This window comes from Carettochelys insculpta, chromosome 3, assembly GCF_033958435.1.
Source record: "Carettochelys insculpta isolate YL-2023 chromosome 3, ASM3395843v1, whole genome shotgun sequence".
NCBI classification, from domain to species: domain Eukaryota; kingdom Metazoa; phylum Chordata; order Testudines; family Carettochelyidae; genus Carettochelys; species Carettochelys insculpta.
Genome location: NC_134139.1, coordinates 36,775,078 through 36,796,331, shown reverse-complemented (window position 1 = coordinate 36,796,331; position 21,254 = coordinate 36,775,078). Strand labels below are relative to the sequence as shown.

At 38.2% G+C, this 21,254-nt stretch overlaps 1 protein-coding gene across 3 annotated transcripts in view; it reads left to right on the top strand.

The window, feature by feature from the left end:
* LRPPRC (leucine rich pentatricopeptide repeat containing) overlaps nucleotides 1–21,254 on the top strand; it is a 160,854-nt gene that overhangs the window by 127,474 nt on the left and 12,126 nt on the right. For all 3 annotated transcript variants that reach the window (XM_074989616.1, XM_074989615.1, XM_074989617.1), the window contains 5 exons: nucleotides 4,756–4,898; nucleotides 5,017–5,107; nucleotides 11,499–11,625; nucleotides 14,686–14,774; nucleotides 18,420–18,624. In XM_074989616.1, coding sequence (XP_074845717.1) covers nucleotides 4,756–4,898; nucleotides 5,017–5,107; nucleotides 11,499–11,625; nucleotides 14,686–14,774; nucleotides 18,420–18,624 — 655 coding nt within the window. The remainder of the gene's footprint in view (nucleotides 1–4,755; nucleotides 4,899–5,016; nucleotides 5,108–11,498; nucleotides 11,626–14,685; nucleotides 14,775–18,419; nucleotides 18,625–21,254) is intronic.

The window sequence follows — 21,254 nt, the reverse complement described above, 5'->3', positions numbered from 1 at the left end:
CTGGCAAGAAGTGATGGAGATGGCAATACAATCTGTATGTTAGCACTGTGAAAGTGTGACTCCAGGAGGTGCCAGACTACTGAGGGAAAACTTTCCGTTGGCTGTGTGTGTGGCAGGTGCATACCTATGTTGCAATGGACATAATCAAAACATCTTAAAGGACAATTGTTATGACAGTTAGTTACCATTTTTTCAGGGATTAGTTTAATCTAGCATCTAAGCACACTAGTGCTGTTGTGAGGAAAAGGTTATTCTTACAGCTGCAGAATTCTTCTTTTCAAGGCTGTTTCACTTTCCACAGTTCCTGGGAAATATTTTCCCTTCATTTTGATCTGGCCCATAGCATTCCTTTGGAAGCCTGTGATATTCTTGGGCATTCCTAGCCCTCTGGGTCCCACTCGATTTAGTGGAGTGCACATGGCAATTGTTGCCTTTTCATTTCATACCTTCAAAGTACCAAAGACTTAAGGCTATGAAGGAGCTGTATTCAGGATGTTAAAATCTTGTACCAGTTGGTATCTTAGTTGCAGAACTATTCACAAAAGTCTCAAGGGGAATTTGGTGAGAGGTATACACCTGAGGAGTGTTTGTAAAATAAGTTTCTATTCCTCTGCAGATTTTTCCTCTGTTTACAAAGTTCTTGATTTAGGGAAGGAGAGCAAGACTTTCAATTCCTGCCTATTTTTCTACTACAATAAGCTGTTGTTTAACTCGTATTTGAGTAACCAGCACACTCAAATAACCTGCAGAACCCTGAGCTGAGTGGCTCCAGTCAGGGGATACCGGGCAGAAGCACTGAGAGCAGAGGAAATGGCTGGCTGCACTCATTCAGCACTGATTTTCTCGGCTGAACTGCATCCCTCCATGCTACGTGTGAGTGCAGCCGGTGGGCTCCTCTGCTCTCTCCGTGCTCTTGCCTCATGTCTGCTGAGCAGAGGAGAAGCAGGGTCAGGGCTTGGGTTTGTGAACACAGCCCAAGCAATGCCCTGCCCTTGGAGGGGCCCACCCGCTTAGCGCTGCCCTTTGTCCCTCTGTGCTGCATGTGAGTGCTGCTGGCAGGCCCCTTTGCTCTCCCATCCAGCATGAGTACTCACTATTATCCAGAATATTTGATTATCCGGCAATCTCCTAGTGCCGTGGATGCTGAGTATCAGAGTTTACTGTATAACTCCTCCCATCCACTTCTTTGATTCACTAATCACTACTTTCCATTTGTAGTGAAGAAGGGGATAAGTCAGTTAAAAAAATCAGTTGAGAAATTTCTATTTATACCTTCTCATTTCATTCAGCCCACCCTGGTAGTCTGTAAATGACCAGAATGTAGATTGATTTTCTCAAGGGGAGACTTGGGCATAACTGTCTTAAGGTTAATTAATATATAATTCTAATAATTGGTTGCTGGAGTGTTTCTAAAGCTTCGGAAAAACTCTCCTGGTGGCCTAACTTGAAGAGCGAGGGTTAGTTCTAGAGTTGCCAGCAACAACATTGGACTGCTTCCAAATTGCATATGTTTGGGGTGCTAACTGGTTAGTAATGAATGAGAAGAGAAGCCGCTAGGAGAAAATTATAAGGAAGGAAATTTCTCATTCATTCAGCTCCATCATGGCCCACCTTTCAGCAGTCTGTGTTTTCCACCTGTTTTGTTTCAGTCTTCACATCCTTTCAGAATAGGATTATTGCATTCTTGTCTAGTTATCAAACCTACTAATAACTTTCTTTGAAAAGGATCCTTGCATTATTTTATCCTTAAGAAGGTTGTGTTACTCATCATCACATAGCTGATGAGTCAACTCTCTGAGGACCAGGGCAAGGTCTCATGGTTGGCAGAGGAAGTGCGGCAGAGATGTCCTTAAGAACATTTTGGTAAAGTGCAACATTGACACTGACTTCTGGGAGAGGCAGGTGGAGGATCAGGTAATCTGGAGAGCCACCTTCAAGAACAGTGCCCAACACGTTGAGATCAAGCATGGTTTCTATGAAGAAGACCAGTGAGCCTGACATAAGGAGTATGCCTGGGCCCATGTTGGTGCTACTGGAAAGAGACCTCATGTGCAGCCACTGCCAGAGAGTGTTCCTTGACACAACTGGCCTAATTTTTCACCTTCAAAGTAGGCATCCAAGAGGAACTCTTACTCCACACGAGGGATCCCAGAGATGGAAGGTTTGTTACCTCCAAGTCCTAGCACGTTCCTTCACCATACGCTAGTCCAAAGAGATAAAGTGGTGTTGAGACCTTTATATGAAGTTTATTTCCAAAGAAGTATTGAAACTTCAGTGAAACAGTCCATTAGTTTATCCCTGTTCTTCCCTAAACTTTTTGTTCCAGGGAAGAAGGTACCCATACTCTTAGGCTACATCTACACTAGAGTTTTGTAGCCAAAACTTGCAGAGCGTCTACACACACAATGCATTATGTCAACAGAGCAGATCAATTCATTTTTATGTGTAGATGTAATCTGTCATCTCTTACAACAGTAACTTTTGTGGGCAGATGCTTTTAATGTAGACATAGCCTAAATGTTTGTGGCCTTTTTATACTACATTGAATGTACCCATATCTGGAAACTGTTGCTTCCTGACTTCCATTAAGTACTATGTCTTAGATTTATTTGAAATGTCAGGTGCCAATTTCAGGGGATCAGTATGCACTCACTGTTGACTTAAAGCAATAGTCTCTGTCTCTCCTTCCAGATTGGACACTACTTACCAGTTACATGGAGCAAGAGCCATAGCATCCCCTAGTCAAAAAAGAACATTACAGTCCTTATATCAGAGAGGTAGCCATGTTAGTCTGTATCTTTGAGAACAACAAGGAGTCCTGTAGCAGTCTATAACATGCCACAGGACTTCTTGTTACATCCCTTATTGTCACTGAGGTACTTTGAAAAGTTATTGTCCGTGTAGAGTCCATGGTCCTCACGCCATCCCTACTTTTTCCAGCATTCTCCATATCTAGGTTTTTCCTTTAGCTAGGGAACTGTGGATTCTATCTCTGTCTGTAGATGACAGGATGACAGTAGTTTCACAGTGCATCCACAACCAAACATACAGCTATACTAGTCTCCCACACATGAAGCCCATATGTGCATAGGATCCACATGCTGCTGAGGGAATCTTGAAGAGCCACAGTTCTTATACCGGTAATTAACTTTTTTAAAAGATGTGGGTTTTAGAAAAAAAAAGGATTTCTTTCCATTCCGAAGTTTGTGCTGATGTTTTTGTCATGTAAAGATGATAGACACACATTTATTGCTCTGAATGAGAGCGATTGAACGAGATTACAAATTGGGTAGAAAATCTTGGATTTCTTCTTGAAAATTTGGAACCTCTGAGAGTTGCTTTGGGTCTCTACAGATGTGCATGTCTTGTTAAGGAGCTCTTAATTTACTGAAGTTGCTATGTCAGATCTTCTAAATGCCTTTGGAAAAGCAGCTCCTGAAGGAGGTTAGAAGTTCCTTTGAGAGAGTTTAAAAGATGTCCGAACAGTTTTGTGTTTTATGGAATCTGCACCAAATATTACATATAGCAAATTCTGCAGATAACTATTTCAGATAGTTTTCAAAGAAATAATTAAGCATCTCTTGTAGGGGGATTAAAGGGAAAACATCAGTGTAAAAATCATACTTGTGTACATACTCTTTTGTACATACTCTTTACGTTATGCATTTTAGAACCTTTTCTGTGTATGCTCATAGTTTCCAATATCTTTGTGTTGCAGTACTGCAGAGGATCACTTTTAATATGGGAGATTGTGATTAAAAAGTTTTACAGTGCAGGGTCTCAGAAGGGAGGGATATATTGTAAATTTATGCTTAACTCTTTTTAAATTTACTAGACTTCAAGTTAACAGTGCCCTCTTAATTATATAAATATTATTCATTCATGAAACACTTGAAAATGGTCAACTCAGTTATCCAACTTTAAATGAGATATTTCCAGACAAGTCTTCAAAAGTTATTTTAAGAACTTTATTATGTAAACAAAAAGGAAGTGAATATGGAAGTTCACAAATAAACAATATTGTCAATATTTTCTTTAATATTTCTTAGTCCCATTTCAGTAAAGAAAAATAACGTTTTTCTTGGTTCATACTTTTTGTCACTTGTGAAGTTTCCCAGTGTTCCACGGCTAAAGTCTAAGGCTCTTGATTCTTCAAACATAAACACATTACAAGCAGTCCTAGATGTACATTGAGAAAAGGGTCTAGAAAGTTGCAACATAAATGAGTAGAATGAGGAATTTTCCCCATACAAAATAATGTACAGTAACTCTGAAAAATGCAGCATGAGTGTTGTCCCCACAGATGTGTGCGCTGTAAAACTGTGTTCAGACATCATTAACCTATACAGTTTATTTTGTAACTAACGTTGGCCTGAAAGATAATTTCATCAGCCAAACAGGTAACCAGCCCTGTGGCAGTTCACCTGGGCCAGGCAGCTTTCTAAATGATGTAAGTGCAAGGAATTTTTATGTCCCATTCCTCAAAGTTTCAGTGGCATAAATGCAGAACAACATATATCGGGGCTATGTATGTCGAGAACCCGCTGTACAAACATAAAGTCAGCTAGGTGTGGACATAAGCATCCTTGCACACTGATAACTCAAATTATTTTTTACATGTCTGCATCTAAAACTTATAGAACTATCTTATATTTAATTATTGATGTCATTTTTTCAGTATCGTAGCATTTCACTGAAAATGAAGAATTAGTATCATATATGTATTAGATATGAAGGCTGAATCTTCTCTTTCAGATATCAATAATGACTGGCAAAGAGCTGATGCAATTTGGACTAAAATGCAGGAAGAAAATATTATTCCTCGTGAGAGAACTCTCAGGTTACTAGCTGATATTCTTAAGAACAATGGGCAAGAGGTACCATTTGATGTGCCCCCGGTAATTTGGTTTTAAGTTTTATATACAAGAGCAACATTTTTTTTGAACTGTGCTTTTTCATGAATCTCTTCATGTTGTGTATTTTTTTTTTAATTAAATCATTTACTTTGTTTTAAAGGTGTGGTATGAAGACAATGTAAAATCAGCTCCTGTTTCGGAAGATAACTATGAGAATAAAATGTTGATGCTCTGTAAGGGCAATATTCAAGGTAAACTGAAAACATGTCCTTTTTCTCCCCCCCACCATCGCCTTTGGCTTTAAAAAAATCCAAAGCACCCAGTATCCTTTGTGTAACGTTAATTTCGGAGTTATTTTCTCAGGTTGTATTGATGAAATATTGAGGGGTTGGCAATTTAAAGTGCGATCAGTGTTAAGGACTGGTCTGAGGTCATGCAGCATGGATAACTGTCAAAACATCTAAGTTTATTAAAAAAAAGAAAAAGTATAGGGCAGGAGAATTTATCAGAAACCAGTTTATATTGGTGTATGCATATTGTCCATTTTCATGTAGTCTGTCTCTATTCCTTGGATGCATAAACAAGAAAATAGCAAGTGTGACTAGGAAGACAATATTATCTTATGTATACTACATTGGTGAAATCTTTACTGGGCTATTGTGTCCGTTTCTGGTATTTACACTTTCAAAAAAAAAAAAGTTGATAAATTGGAAAGGGCTCAGAAAAGAGGAACAAGAATCATTTCAGATCTGGCAAACATTCATTACAGTCAGATTTAAAGAGCACAGTTTATTTAATTTATCCAAGAGAAGGTAATTTGGAGAAGAGATTGGGTAGTTGACACCTCTTTCATATACCAGCAAAAAGCATGCAATCCAATGATTTGAAGTTAGTCTAGACAAATTCAAACTAGACAATGAAACACATGTTCGCTTCAGAGGGATGTCTGAAGAATTCCAGCCAGTGGGGAAAGCAAAGCCAAATTGTCCCTCTCCTGTAAAATTCTCTTCAGGAAGAACATGGTGTGAGGCCAGGTTTGTATCATTAAGGCAGAAGGGTGACTTTTGAAGGCTATTTGCATTCCTCCTTTGCATCACCTTAACACACGTGATTGATGGTCATCTGACTCAAGAGTTGATTAGAAAATCTCATTGGTTGGATGAAGGATGCAAACTCCACTTTGTGTTTAGTTAGTTAGTTGATTAAGTCTTGCACATATGTTCTCTTGGAGGTCAGTGCCAGCATTAAATCTTGAAGGTTGGAATTGCAGGCACCTATGCTTTTTCAGTGGCTCAGAAGACAGACAGCATACACTCAGCTGCAACAGAGCTGTTTTGTTCCTGGAGGAACTAGTTTTAAAGCACCATCTAATTCCTGGAGTCCTGGTCTGGGGGCTTGGGGGGTCATGCATAAGTTGGCATGTACTGTGTATACATATGTGAGCATGGATCAGATAGACATGTGCATTCTCAAATTTAAGTGCTTCTTTAGAATGTTAATTTTCATGCCAGTAAATTCTGGAGATCAAAAGTCAGGCTTGAAAATGGATATGCCTTAAAGATCAGGTTCTGAAAACAAAACTAATTAATTTTTTCTTTGGAAAATGTTGAAAATTAATTAATGTTGACTTAATATCCTTGAGTACCATAAATGACAGGACTGAAGTGTGGAGGGAAACACAATCATAAATATTTTGCACTTATTTGAGAATATGATTTGAATCATAAAGTAACTTGCTGAGGACGGTTCACACTTCTAAGATTTAAAGTTAAAACAAAAACAAAAAAATGCCCTTCTTTTGCCCTGACCACTTTGAGACTGAATTTATCTGTAAATTGTGACTGCACATCCTACAATTAGTCTGTTGTGCTCCTGATAAATGATCCAGACCTGCCAGATTTAAAGAGAGAGAATTTTGTAGGAAAATATTTTGCTGAAAATACTGTGAAATGTGTCGTGTGCATATGTTTAAAATCCGATAAATTCACTTGTGAGCTTTATATAAACAATATAGTGTAATTTTGATATGAATACAATAGGTTATTTTATATTTTTTGTATCAACGCTTTTTTGCTAGAAGATAATGAACTTAATCAGTTTAGAATATTAATACATAATTAGATTAATTCCTTGGCAGGGTTCAATTTTAACAGTCCATTCTTTGAGGTTTTTTATTTATGTGAAACAAAATATTCATTTTACTAACTTGATTCTGCAGTGTTATAAATTAGCCCTTTGGATAGTATGTGCATGTGTCCAAACAGTAGAAGTTGCTGAGCCACATGCGACTCTTTTGTGAGAACTGAAATTTTGTGTTGGAAAGTTGTCACATTTCTAACAGCTCTCTCTGCTTAAAGTGATAACACAAAATAAGAAACCCTTTTGAATGCTAATATTTTTGGGTAATTTGAGCACAGTCTCTCAAAAAAGATGCCACTTTGAGGAATAATAAACTGATAAATCCCTGTTTGTGATTATGGTCTCAGTTTGAGAACCCATTAGTCAGCTGTAGACATGCAACCCAAGTGGAGTGATGTAAGATAATGCCAATTTATTTTCAAAAGGCGGCAATTATGAGATATTATTTTTCTCAATTAAGAAGGGAAAAATACAACACCAGGGTGGCCAGACTTACTACCCCTCTAAGCCACATGTACGATCTTCATAGTTCGAGAGCAAGGGCGGCACATTATGCTTCAGCCCTGTGGCAGGTTGGTGGGGCTACAGGCAAGATGTCCCTTGCTACTGTGCATAAACCCGTAGCCCCACAACCCTGCCACAGAGCAGAAATTCTGAGCTCCCACATGCAGTCTGTGTGTCAGACAATGGGGGGAGATGTGCTCTGAGCCACACTTTTAACAGTAAAGGAGCCACGTGCAGCTCAGGAGCCACAGTTTTGCCACTCTTCTATTATAGAAGAGTTTTGAAGGTCGAGTATGAAGAATAGTTAAGGTTTTTAATAGTGTCTAACCATAACCTGTGGAAGAGTCAGGTATGTAGTAGTAATATTAAGGCTTGTCATTTGTGGACTTACAACCGTTGGTAAATGATGCAGTCGTGATCTCGTGAATTGTTCTGGTACTCCAGTCACCAGATGGCAGTGTTATACCTATTGTACACATGCATGGAAAACTGACCTGCAAAAATAGGATTCTGTCATTGACTTCAATGGGGCTAGGATTTTATCCATAGTATACTGCATGTACATTTATCTCTTGTGCTTCTGGGGGACTTTTGTGCCATTGCACATGTGCAGAATATGTCTCTTTATCGCCACCCCTTTCTCCTCAGGATTCTTTTTTTACTTGCAGAAAAATGACTTTCTACTAGGGAAGCAAAGGAAGCCACAAAAGTACTCAAGATCTTAGTGTATCTAATACCTCATCCACAAGATTTGGACTTGACAATAAAAGCAACCGTATATGCCTCATGTTCGTAAAATAATTCAGATTGTAGGGAAAAATAAACTTTTAGTCTGCTAACTTTAAATTTTTATTTGGTATATGAATAATTTGTACATTGTCTGCTCACATGACTAATCTTTAAATCCATTTTGCAAACATTAATTTTTGTAATGAGGAAAATAGATACTTTAATGAGTTTCACATTTTTGATTTGCCATAGAAATCTAGAGAAAGAGGGGAAAGTGAGAAGCAACTTTACTGTGCAGAAACACACCTGCAGTGTTAGGTGGTTGAATGAAATTTCCTTTGCCTTGAATGTCAGAGAAAAGTACAGTTAAATGTTTTTGTTTGCGTTATAGTGACAGAAGCTTATAGTTAGCAACTATGCTGTAAACGCAACCATTGCATTTGAAATTGGGTAGAGGAAAAGTAGATACCCCCTTCTGGTGTGTGCCAGAGTTGTTCAGTGCAAGAATCTGTTTATCACCCAATGTTAAAAAGCTAGTCAGAGTATTGAATGATTCTTCATTATCATAAGTAAATAACCTTATTTTGTGGAATGATAGTTTACTGGTCTATTGGTGCTTTAGTCACTTTCACAATTATAAAAAAACTTTTGGAGTGAAAAGTACTGCTCCGTGAAATGAATACCTTCTGTAAATGCCAGCAATTAAAATTTGCCACAGAACTGAGCAACAGAACTCTAAATTATGACAAGCAGCGCTGTATGTCAGGCTAATTAGATTATTTTAAAATCTACATGCTACTTAGCTGTTTTGTTCTTTTAGTTGAATATTAAGTATTATAATTTCAGACTTGTGTCATAACACACATAGCTGTTTTTAATTTTTGGCATTATGATTTTCTTGTTCATATGCACGCTCAATGTAGAGCGTCTGCATGTATATATTTGTTAACTATGTGGAGTATGCTCAGTGTTCTACATATTCACAATTTTTGAATGCCTCTTTAAATAGACATCTGTTTTTGTTTTTAGGAATACATCTTTGAAAAGACCCAGTGTATGGTCTTAGAGTATGGCTACACACAGCAAAAGTTGTGCATAGGCCTACATACCTGAGCTAGTCTGAGTCCAGCTAGCACAGTAACAATAGACATGAAGAAAGTATACTACAATGTCAGCACTGATATTACGTGCCCAGCATTGGTCTTGGACACCTACTCTGCCTTCGAGCTTATTCTGAAGCCCATGTTGCACTGTCTTCAATAATACTGTTACACACCCTTGTTAGATTCAATCTAGCTTGAAAAGGCTAGCCCATGAACAGCTTTTGCTGTCTAGACATTCCTTTAGAGCATGGTTTCCTAAACTGGGGGGCATGGCCCCCCCCCACGGGAAGTGAAGAAATTCCAGCGGGGTGTGAAGCAACCCAGCCCCCTCATCATTCCCCCCACCTTTTGCTTCTGGCTCTCAGCCCCTGCCATTTTATGTGGGTGACCTGGTACAGCCACTATAAAAAGCAGGCAGCCGGTAAACACCCACATGCAAAGGTGAGTGTGGTTGGGGGTAGCGGGGAAGAGGATGGGGTTAGATGGGTGGCTAGGGATGCCTGGCTCAAGTAAGGGGGATGGGGATGGATTAAGAGTGTAGGCTGGTGCCTGGCTTTGTGGGAGGGTCTGGGGCAGGTGGCTTGCGGGGCTCGGGTGGCCAGGTGGCTTGCTGGACTCAAGGTGCTTGGGCATTACAGGGCTCGAGTGGCTCTGTCTGTCATGTGGGCGGCTGGCCCCAGCAGTGTGGGGCTCAGATGGCTCAGGCTGGTGGGCGGACGGCTGGCTCAGGCAGTGTAGGGCTTGGGCAGGCGGCTCAGGTGGGTGGCTTGCCCCAGTGCCTGCCAGGTGGGCAGGTGTCTGGCCTGGGCGCTGCGGGGCTTGGGCGGGTGGTTCTGGCAGCACGGGTCTGAGGCAGGTGGGCGGCTGGCACAGGCAGCTCTGGCGGCTGGCTCAGGGAGCTGACCAACTGGGGCTGCACCAGGCACCCACAAGGGGTCAAGAAAAACCATTGTGGTTTTATTTAATTTTAAATAACATTTTCATATCAGGTTTTAGTGTTTGTTTTAAATTACAAATTGATTTTTTTGTTAAAAGGGGGGTTTTATGATAGTAAAGAAGAGGTGGGGGGCGTGAGGGTTTCTCAAACATCGAAAGGGGGGGTGCGATGCCAAAAAATTTGGGAACCACTACTTTAGAGTCAAGCCGTTACATAGTCAAGACAGGATGGTACAGTAACACTTGCATTCTTGAAACTGTGCGTGGAGAATTTGTCAGATTGTCCTGAAGTTTCATTTGGTAGTATATTTCCTTTGAGCTTCAAATTATTTTCCTCTTCACACTAAAACTGAGACAAAAGTATTTTTTCACGAGCAAGAAGTTACTTTTTTTTATTTAAAAAAATTTTTAACTATAGCTTAAGTTTGAGTTCATTTTCATATTTTAGTACATGTAGCAGCTGCAAAGTTCCAAATGTTAAAATACTTTTTTGTTCTTTGTTGCAATTTTCTAGTGTTCAGTGGAATCTAGATAACAGTTTCAGCTAGATGTTTACAGCTGCATAATCTTGTTTCAAAAAATAAATGACTGAAAAGTGTGGTTACGTTTTTTTTGGTAACGTCTTTTCATACACTGACAGTTATTGTGAATGTGTGAAATAAAACTGCTAATCAGTCAAACAAATGCAGCTTAGTTTACTTGTTAAATATCTGTATATTTGTAAATTGTATGTTTTTATTTAAATCTTGTCGTAGCCAAACAGTTTGATCTCCCAGTTATGGAATCACTGCCGGTATTTGCTGAATGCTGTTGTGATGATGCGCCAAACATTGTAACCATCTACCCCAGAATTAGGTGTTACTTTAAAAATCATTAGTTCTCTCGTTTTTTGTGAACAGTTGCATGGTGGTGGTTTTTATTTTAAATGAACTATGGGAAGGGGTTTCAAACTTTTTTTTTGGTGTTAGCTTATATGACTTGGGGGGCTGTGTCTGTGTATTCATGTCTTTTATGAAATAAATTTTAAAAATCCTTCAGTTTTTGGCTCTGTAGATTGGAGTATTCATTCAAACCTGGGAAAACAATCAATTTTCTAAAATATAGTTGTAGATTTAATAAAAGGAGGAATAGATTTATGTTTAAGATGCCTTTTTTTAAAATGATGAATGATATTTATATGCCACTTCAGTGCAATGTGACAACTCAATTGTTTTTATTTTCCTCTTTGTAGAGGCATACAGTCTTTTACTGGAAGCACAAAAGAAGGATATTCCGTTTTCTTCCCATGCTTATTCCACTCTTGTAAAAGCATTGCTGGCGGAGAATTATCTTGAGGAAGCCATCCAAGTGAAAAACTTGTAAGTTTTTGTTTACAAGTTTTTTAACCTGTGGCCCTGTTCTAAAACTCTGTCCTCATAACTTTGCATGAAAATTATTGTAAGCATTTATTTAAGGTAAACTCCCAGTTAATTAACAAAAATAGGCCCCAGTTGGAAACGTGATGGTATAGTGAGTAAAGCACTGGTCTTTTGTAGGTCCTCAATCAAAAGATGTGTGCAGGGTATCAAAATATTATTCACCTGGCTGGTCCAAAAGTATGCTATTGATCAATCATGTTGTAATAAGTCTTTTAATAGTGTGTATTTAGTAGAGTATTTGGAGTTGGGCTTAGTTGGATTGGGCTTGACTTTCAATAATTCATGTGTTTGTACCGTAGGTTTTAACTACTGCATATAAATCTTATCATCGGGTCACATGCCATTAACTAGTATACTGAACTAGGGTAAAATCTCAAAGTGCCATTTCAAAATGACTCAAGTACTCTCCTAGCTGGTCTATACTTTCTAGTTACTAATGACACCAACATAAATCAGTTGGGTTGTTAAACAGTCTGGCAATCTGATTGCATGATGGGATTACTATTCTTTTTACACTGATTTAAAAAAAAAAAGAGTTGCATAAATGGTTGAAATATTTGTGTGAAAAGCTGTCACATAGGAAGGAGAAATAATTTTTCAATTCTTTTTACAGGAAAGTAGGAAGGGAGTATCTTCATTTTAATAGGTTATGTCATCAGGGAAGGATTAAGGAGAGTAGGAATTTAAATAAAAACTTTGATACATTTTTGGTTAAAACAAGAAGAGTGGAGAGAAGTGCAGCATGCCAATCTGGATATATGTAATACCTGTATGTGGTTTTAAACTGTGTGTGTGTCACAAGAAAAATTTAAGTTTCTAGTGTTTTGTGAAAATGTGTCCCTTCTTAAAAAGTTCTTGGCTTTAGGGAAAATGGAAGTAGGATTTAGCCAGAAGCTCCATTCTTATTGGCCATCTGTCAAACCTAAAGTAATGAACGCTACATTATTTGGCAGGCTAGTTCAAAAATTATACAATTCAGAAATGTCACATGATGGCACTCTAATGAACCCAAGTTGATTAACACTTCCTGGACAATAGCTAATAGAGGGTAGACTTGTTATCATTAATACTTATGACTTTGACAGTACTTGGGCCTTTCAATAAAAAATTAATAAAATAAGAAGTACTCAGATGTCTAAGATTATTGTATGGATGAAAACTTGTAAAAATGTCTAGGTAACACATCAAAGTAGTGAATGGAATCAAGAGACTATCTGTGGTGTGAACAATTTAGAAGAAAATTCATGTATACTTGATGACTTCTGTATGCTGGAGACTTTAGGGTACGTAGGAGTCAGTCTTACCAACTTCTTGCTGAGAGAATAGCCGAGAAGCCTAAATGTGTATAGTGGCCTCTCTTAATATTTGCAGTAAGAAATGTGAAAGATGTAGAATTGCATATTTCTTTTGTAATCTGTTTGAATCCAAATTTTAAATTTAAAAAAAATTCTTCAAGGACACAATAGGATTTGTGCTTGTAATTGTATAGGTAGCATAACAAGCATTCTTCAATCTTAAAAAAAAAAAATTTTTTTTTTATTGGTATCTTGGTATCAGGGCTGGAAAGTAGTAATGTTGAATTGAGGTGATGGTAGAGGGAAGCAGCCTATCTAGGAGTTTTCTGGTATCTTCATGAGACCAAAGTGCTGCAGCCTTATGATACTAATGAATTTTAGGTATGTTTACTGCAAAAGAGTTTTAAAATAGAAATTTAGTAGTATTAGAATGAGGGATTAATTCTGTAATAGTGGCTAACATCTATTTAATCACACCAAAGATTGCAAGATTGAGGAAAGTAAATCCTTTGTTATATGTAATTTACAGTCTCATACATGAATTGTTGACTTACGGGCTTTGACAGATGGGACAAAGAGGGGAAAAAAGCGGAACTGAGCAGTGGATGCTTAGCCCGGGATTAAGAGGATTGGTTGGGAGAGTAAGAATATCCTGAGTCCAGTGACTGCATTTGTGAGCCCCAGAAGCTGAAAGTGACTGAGAGGATAGTCATATTGTGTACTCTCTGAAGGATTTTCTTGGGATTGATGAGAATAATTTAGCAATGACCCTGCTTACCTCCCAATCCGCTCAGCTCATAAATTCAAGTAGGTAGGCTGCTCAGTTTTTTGCCACAAGATGATCAGGAAGGGTTTATCTTGATTGCTGATATGGCGAATGGCAGCACCCCTTTTGTGTATGGGGAGATTTTGTAATCTAGAAATGAATCTTTGTAAAGTTATCCTTGTGTGTTTAAAAATGTGTCTAGATTTCATTAGAAATAGGGATATTGTGCAAATATAAAAATATGAGACTGCTAGCCAATCTTCATTAGAAGCATACATGTTAATTTCTTAAAAGCAGTATTATAGAAGTTCTCTTTGTAGATGTGTCCCTTGCAATGAAAAAAAGTCATAGAATTGATAAATGAAATTTAATTTTAACATGGTAAAGGTAGCAAATATGTTCAGTTTAAAAAACTGTATACATCTAAATGACAGAAATTTGAAAATTAATCAAGCAAATAATATGGTGTTAGTTCATAATATGCTTTAGTTTATATTTAAAATATACAGTGCTGAAAATAAAATGTTTCATTTTTATTGCTGAAAGAATAGTTTTATATTTTATAATTATGGTGACTTAAAAGAAGGAGAGAAAGTATCCAGCTTAGGATACAACAGAACAATGCAGGGCATGCAGTTGTTTTAGTCATCTAATATGTCAGCATTCAAGAATCTGAACCGATTGTTTAAAAAAAAAAATCTTGTACTTTGTTTCTTTTGTTGCTCATTTCCAACTTTGTCATCTGTCAGAATGCAAAAAAAAATTATCCTTCTATAACCATTGACAGGATAACACAAAAGCTGTCTCCAGGTCGATATTTTGCAGCAATATTTTTAACATACGAACAGTAGTTTTTATAATTTCACCTTGGTGCTCAACCATTTATTATCGTATCAGAAGCATGTCAGTAATTCCTTTCTAAATGTCTGCTTCTTTTAGCGCTGAGACCCACATCAAGGGCTTCACACTGAACAATGCTGCCAGCAGCTTCCTCATCCTAACGCAAGTTAGGCGGGATTATTTGAAAGGTATGTCACAATGCTTGACCTTTACGTCACATTAATGCCTCTGCAGATTTTTCTTGTAACGCCCTTCGAATACTTGGATAAAGGAGTCCATTTAGCAAATTACCTGCTTATCAAGAGCCTTTTGTGGTAGCTGAGAGACGTAAATTACTGTACATGCATTTATAATACAGCTTGAATATGAATGTACTTGTCATTTGACCACTTAGTCCAGTTTCCATTCCATTTAACACAAGATGGGTTTTCTTAAGATGAATCACAGCTCTTCAGACATGCAAAATTTGTGCTCCAGAACGAGAGAAAGTACAGGCTTTCAAGTGCGTTAAAATTCACAGCACAAGTCATTTTGCTTTAGAAATTAACATACTTTAGAGCATCTGAAACAATTCCCAGCAGTTGCTTTTTTCATATTGTGTTGGTTGTGAGAGAGATCAGATGAGTTAAATTGAGTGTTAAATGTACATAATTGTGCACTAAATTATTATTATATTGATTTTTAAAAACTAATCTAATACTTTTAATAGTTCACAAAACCAATGGTATAGAAATATACAGTGTACTTTCCTTTTTTATTTAATGTTATATCAGAAATGGTAGCTGAGAGAAGCACGTGGGTAGGACAAGATGGCAGAAAGCTCGCTGTTATGTGACTTTGACATCATTTGTTTTGCAGCTTGATGTCTTGTTTTGGTGGTAATGGGAGCAATAGGAAGTGGATGAAGCATCAGGCCTGCACAATGCTAGTAAAATTAGAGCTTCCCATCTTTGTCTGAGCACTTTTGAAAAATGGCTGTACGTGTTCTCGTGTTAAAATGTTGATCAGGCTTTGATTTATTTCATTTCCAATGTCTTCTACTAAATTGTGTTATTTGGGAGTGGAAAACCCTATCATACAGCTAATACTAAGACAGAGCAATTGCCTGAGAGTATAAATATTCTCCTGATTATTTTTGATTAAAATATGAACATCTAAAAGCCTAAAAATGCAAACGTGATCTTGAAATGTGGATAACTCCCACTAGCATCCCCCAGAGAGAGATGTTCGGGAGTGAGTCAGGAAGACGGGTACAAACGCACATGCAAAGTGTGAGGAAATAGAATATGCAAACATGTATCACGTTACAAATCATTGTGTGCACTGTTCGTAAAGTAGGGATTACAGAAAGTATGGTTTGATGTTATTTATTAAGGACCGTCCTGCAATGCATGTGAATGCAACTCTTGAATTATTGAGCTTTTTACCAAGTTGGAAAAAAATATCTTTTCTTGCTATTTTGGTTGCTGACCAGTAGTTTAACCAGTTAGCTAACTAAACAGGATTTTATATCTCTACCCCCTAATGATTTATTTCTTCCACACTGGTCTGCATCGTGGATGCTGCACCCAAATTTAAGTATAGGAGGTAATTTTTAAGAAGGTTCAGTTTTAAAAAGAGTAATAGCTAATAAGATGCATGAGTAGCTGTAACCATAGCATGATTTTTCACTGTTTCACTACATTCTGTAGTGCTATATAAAAAGATTTTTTTTCTTTAAAGAGCTTAACTCTTAAGATGTATCACGTACTTTTAGTAAGAACCAGTTTGCACTGCGTAAAAGCTAAAGACCTTTGTTTTGAGATTGCAGGCTGTAGAGAAAAACATGGCCAGACATGAAGATAAACTTTGGTTTGTGACAAATATTGTAAAAATGTAAATTCACATTAGGAACAGTAAGAATTTTAAGAGGCTTTTATAGGTGTAGCACTAGGAAAGGCATACAAAATGCGTTCAGTTTTTTGCAGTTTTGCTGGGTTTTGTGTAATTTTGGGTAAGATTGTTCCTATAGTGACCTCTTCCTGTGAAGGCCAGTCAAGCAACATCTGAGCTGAGTCTACATTGGCTTTCCCCTTTTGAAAGAGGCATGCAATGAAGGAAATCAAAAATGCAAATGAGGCACTGATTTACATATATGGCGCCTTATAATGCATATTCTCCTTTCAAAAGAGCTTCTTTTGAAAGAAAAAAAACTTGTAGACGGGGTTGACTTTGGAAAGAGCCCCATCTTTGAAAGAACACTTGTTTCTGAAATAAAATAGGAAGAAGTGTTCTTTTGAAGGAGCCCTGTCTACATGGCTTTTTTTTCTTTCGAAAGGTGAATATGCAAATGATGTGCAAGTTATGTAAATCAGTACCTCATTTGCATTTTTGATTTCCTTCATTTGCATGCCTCTTTCAAAAGAGGAATGCAAGTGTACCCACAACTCTGAAATTTTAATGGGCAAAATTTGGGATAGGAAAAAAATAATTAAAATTGGTAAGTAATTCAGTTTAGTTTTCACATTATGGTAATCTTGTTCCTCATGTCTTTGCTTAAGACTGTCAAAACAAGATGGAAAACTAAACTGTGTCTGGGAGTTTGCAGTGGAGAATAGGCATGCTGTAGAGTATTTCCTGTCCTTTTATTAAAAATAATGTTTGGATTGTGGGGTGGTGGCCTGTACCTGTATAGAGAAGCTGAATGTTAATGCAACAGAATTCAATTTTTTGTCTTATGTTAAAAGTGTTATCCTTTGGTATTGTAATTATTACCTTTTGATTAATCCTACCTGTGCTGGTAAGCAGGGAGAAGTTTTTACAAAAGGGGCATGTCTCTGTTTTTAAGCTTGCTTGCATGTGGTTTAAATTTGAGAACAACTATACTGTAGAGGAATAAGTGACAACATCTGGACAGGATTTTTTTAAATTAGTGTCAGAGCATTGATACCAAAGCATATTATTAATATAGTGTTGTTTCTTTATAGGTTAGCAAGACTGACTTCCACAAGTAATTGGTTTTTTAATACTTGTGTGTGAATTCATACCATTTAGTTTATATTCTTTCTAAAGCCGTTTGAATAGAAAATTAACGTGATTACTGGGTTCTAATGATTCTATCCATATGATACGCTTTACTTTAAACTAAATATCTTTGATAAGTTATCCTATAACTTCAGTGAGAAAAGATTCTTAAAAAGAAAATACTAGCTTACAGTCTGTTTTAGAGCAATACATTAAAAACTTCTTCACTTCAGTGAGCTCTATAAGGAGAAAACATTTCTTGGTTATGATATGTGGAAAAGATTGAGTTGGAATCCTGTCAAGGTTTTGCAGTGAGCAATGTTTGGATGGTTTTATATTCCTGTACCTACCTGCTCAACATTAGAAAAACCCTGCTGAGTTACTTGTTTATATACACACTAGAAGACTGACCTGGCATTGCTTGGATCCTTATCTCAATTTAATTTTTATTTTTCTTCATTTAAATCATTGTGCTGGAGTGGCACTGGGATGAGGAGTTCAGTCTATAAGCTGTCCTGCGGGAGAGGCCTACCACTGTCCTCGTTTACTTCAGCAGCTTGGTGTCAGGTGCCTCTGCATGGCCACTCCAGTGGGCACAGCCAGTAGAGGGATGCGCAGCCCCAGACTGCTGGGCTGGTCAGTTTTCCTGTGCAACCCCTGCATACTTAACTCAAGGGTTTACTGTATATAGTACGTTTAATATTTTGTTTAATTGCATCCCTTTTAGGGCTATTTGTCTGTGTTTTTAAGTAGAGTGAGTCTCTGATGTCAGTAAGTTCTGCTTGTGAATTAAAATCTGAATTGTCTTTCTCCCTTTTCATGCTGACTAGATGCTGTGTCTACTCTAGAAGCAGTCCTTGAAAGAGATGTGGTGCCTTTTGGAGTAGCTGTGACTCGGCTTGTTCAGGCTCTGGCTATGAAAGGAGATGTGAAGAGCATAGCTACAGTTGAGAAGATGGTGGAAAACCTGGCAGGCTCACTTGGTTTATCTCGCATGCTTTTTGTCAATAACACTGTATTAGCTCACATCGAGAAGTAAGTACTTGCAGGATCAGTCTGGCTCTTTCTGTACAGGGAGGGAAAAATATACTCTTGCCCTTTATTTTAATTACTTCCCTTCATTAAGATTACATGGATACTAGATTTTGGGCCAAGCTAACTGATATGAAAATCTGAAAAGCCGCTTCCTCCGCCACTCCCACACCCTACATTCACTTGTAGCTTCAGTTGTGGTAATACTTCCTGTCTTCAACTGTTGTGCATAATATTATACTGATTGCTTCAGGCCTGATGCAAAGACTATTGAAGTCTGAATGCTGAAAAATCAAACTTGATCAGTTACTGTTTGGCCAGAGTTTGGTGTGTGCGCGTGTGTATATATAGGACATGAAAGCTTTCCAGACATTTGTAGTTCTAACTGGAGAACTGAGGCTACTGGCCCTTCCAGAGGCTGGTATAGGGTGAACAGCTGTCTCGTTTTGGCTGGGACTGTCCCTTATTTCAGGTGCCAGGGAGGCATCCTGACTTACTTTAACAAAAAGTCTGATTGTTGTGTATTCACGCCCACACTGAGCTGCCCTTCCCCCAGGTCAGAGCAGCTAGAGCTGCTGGCCAGAGAGCATGTGCAGCATGTACTCACTGGCCACGTGTGCAGGCAGCAGCAGGAGAAGGAGCCAGAAGAGCCCTGCCATAGCTAAGGCAGGGTATGTTGGGGAGGGGGGCAGGGGGGTAGATAGTGTTTATCCTACAGTCCTCCTTAAGATTTTAAAGGGACCTGGTGTTATGAGATGCCACCCCTCCAGCCAGGGAGACCCCCATGCCCTTCAGGCAGGGCTGCACCCCTGTTCACACTCCCCACGGCTTGGAGAAGCCAGGCACCTCACCGGCAGCAGCCCTGTTCACACTTCCTACGGCTTGGGCAAGCCAGGAGCCTCACCAGCAGGGCTGCAGCCCTGTTCCTGGCTCTCCGTGTCTTGGGGAGAAGCCAGGAGCCAAACCCACTTGGCCGCAGCTCTGTTCCCAGCATCTGTAGGCGTGGGGCATCTGGGGAGGTACCTCATGGTCAGGCGGCACCATTGTGTCACCCCATGGCATGAGGCAGCCGGGGAGCTACACTTGCTTGGCAGCTGTGGGTGGGGAGCTGCTCACCCCTCCCATGCCCCAACCCCACAGTGTCCCATATTTGGCCTGGGGAAATATGGTCACCTTAAGCTGGTATGAAAAGTAGAGGTTCAGTGTGCACTTTACACAGACAATAGTTAAATAATGTGCATGCTAGATGACTACTGATCTGTGTTTCATTAACGTAAAATCTATAAGAAAAGCATAACTCTCAAAAATCCACTCGCCATATTATAGTATGACTACCATTTTCGTTAATTGTCTGCAACTATGATCCATATTCTTTGGCTCAGATTTTATAGCTCCATGGTCTGGCATTTTTATTTTAACTTTCATGCTGGTTCTTTGCTCACTCATCCTCTTTGTGTAACTTCTGGAGATTCCTGTAAATTGACTTAGATTTTTTTTGTCTCCCCAACTTTATGATCTTCTCAAACTGCCTCTGTTGGAAATAACCCTCAGGAATCTCACAATCTGTCGTCTTATTACATATTTGTATTTATTTCAAACCACTCTCACAAGGTAGAACCAATTCTGTCTCTAATTCAGCAGGGGAGCTATAGAGATATGTAAGACATAGCAGATATCTGTGAACCAGAAAAAAAATACCCGGCTAAGGTATTTGGAACTGTGAAATGATTTAAATTGGATGGGGAGAACCAAGCAGGCCTGTTCTAATTGTGAGCTTAGTATAATATCTAGTTGTAGAAAATAGTCTTATTTTAAGAACACAATTCTGCAAAATCTTTGTTTGAGCAAGGCACTTTTTAAAAAAAACAAAAAAAAAAACAAAAACATAAGTAATTACTATGAAGTTATGGGAATTGACTGTTTGATTAAGAAATGGCAACTCCCTGTGAGTACGATTCTGTTTGGGGCAGGGGGAACTGTCTCTTAAATAAATATTATACTATTTTTCCATACCATATCCATGGAGGAGTGTCAGTCTTATTGTGTATTTATCCAAAAATGGAAAGGCTACAGGAACAAAATAGATCTGATTATACAGAGTTGCTTAGCAAAAAGCTGTAGTCAGTTTTCTTTCTCTTATGCCAGCTAACTTTGTGGTAGCAGATAACATGCAAAGACTTCAGTTTTTCAATAGCAAAACTCCTGTGTCCTCGCCTTGAGTTAAGTTGTAGTATTCAGCAGCAACATATCCTTATCTATATTTAAATAAGTATTATGGATTGGAAAAGATGATTTTTGTGATCTGGACTTTACACTTAATTGTCTTCAGTGCTTTGTAATAGCTGAAACATGCTGTATTTGTTTTATTCCAATTAAATTTCTTTAAGTCCTATTATAATTATTTTTAGAGTTGATTAAGGTGAGAATATGTCCATTTAAGCTTTTTAGAACACTGTGTGGACTTGGCATTTTATGACTACTGTACTGTATGCACATGATTAGAGCCTGGTGGAGTGTACTTCTTGCTAAGTTAAGAGACTGTAGGCAAAGAAGCTAAAGAGATTACATTTAATATAATTTTTTTACATCCAAAAAGACCTCTATAAAAATACAGGCAAATATTAAATTAAATA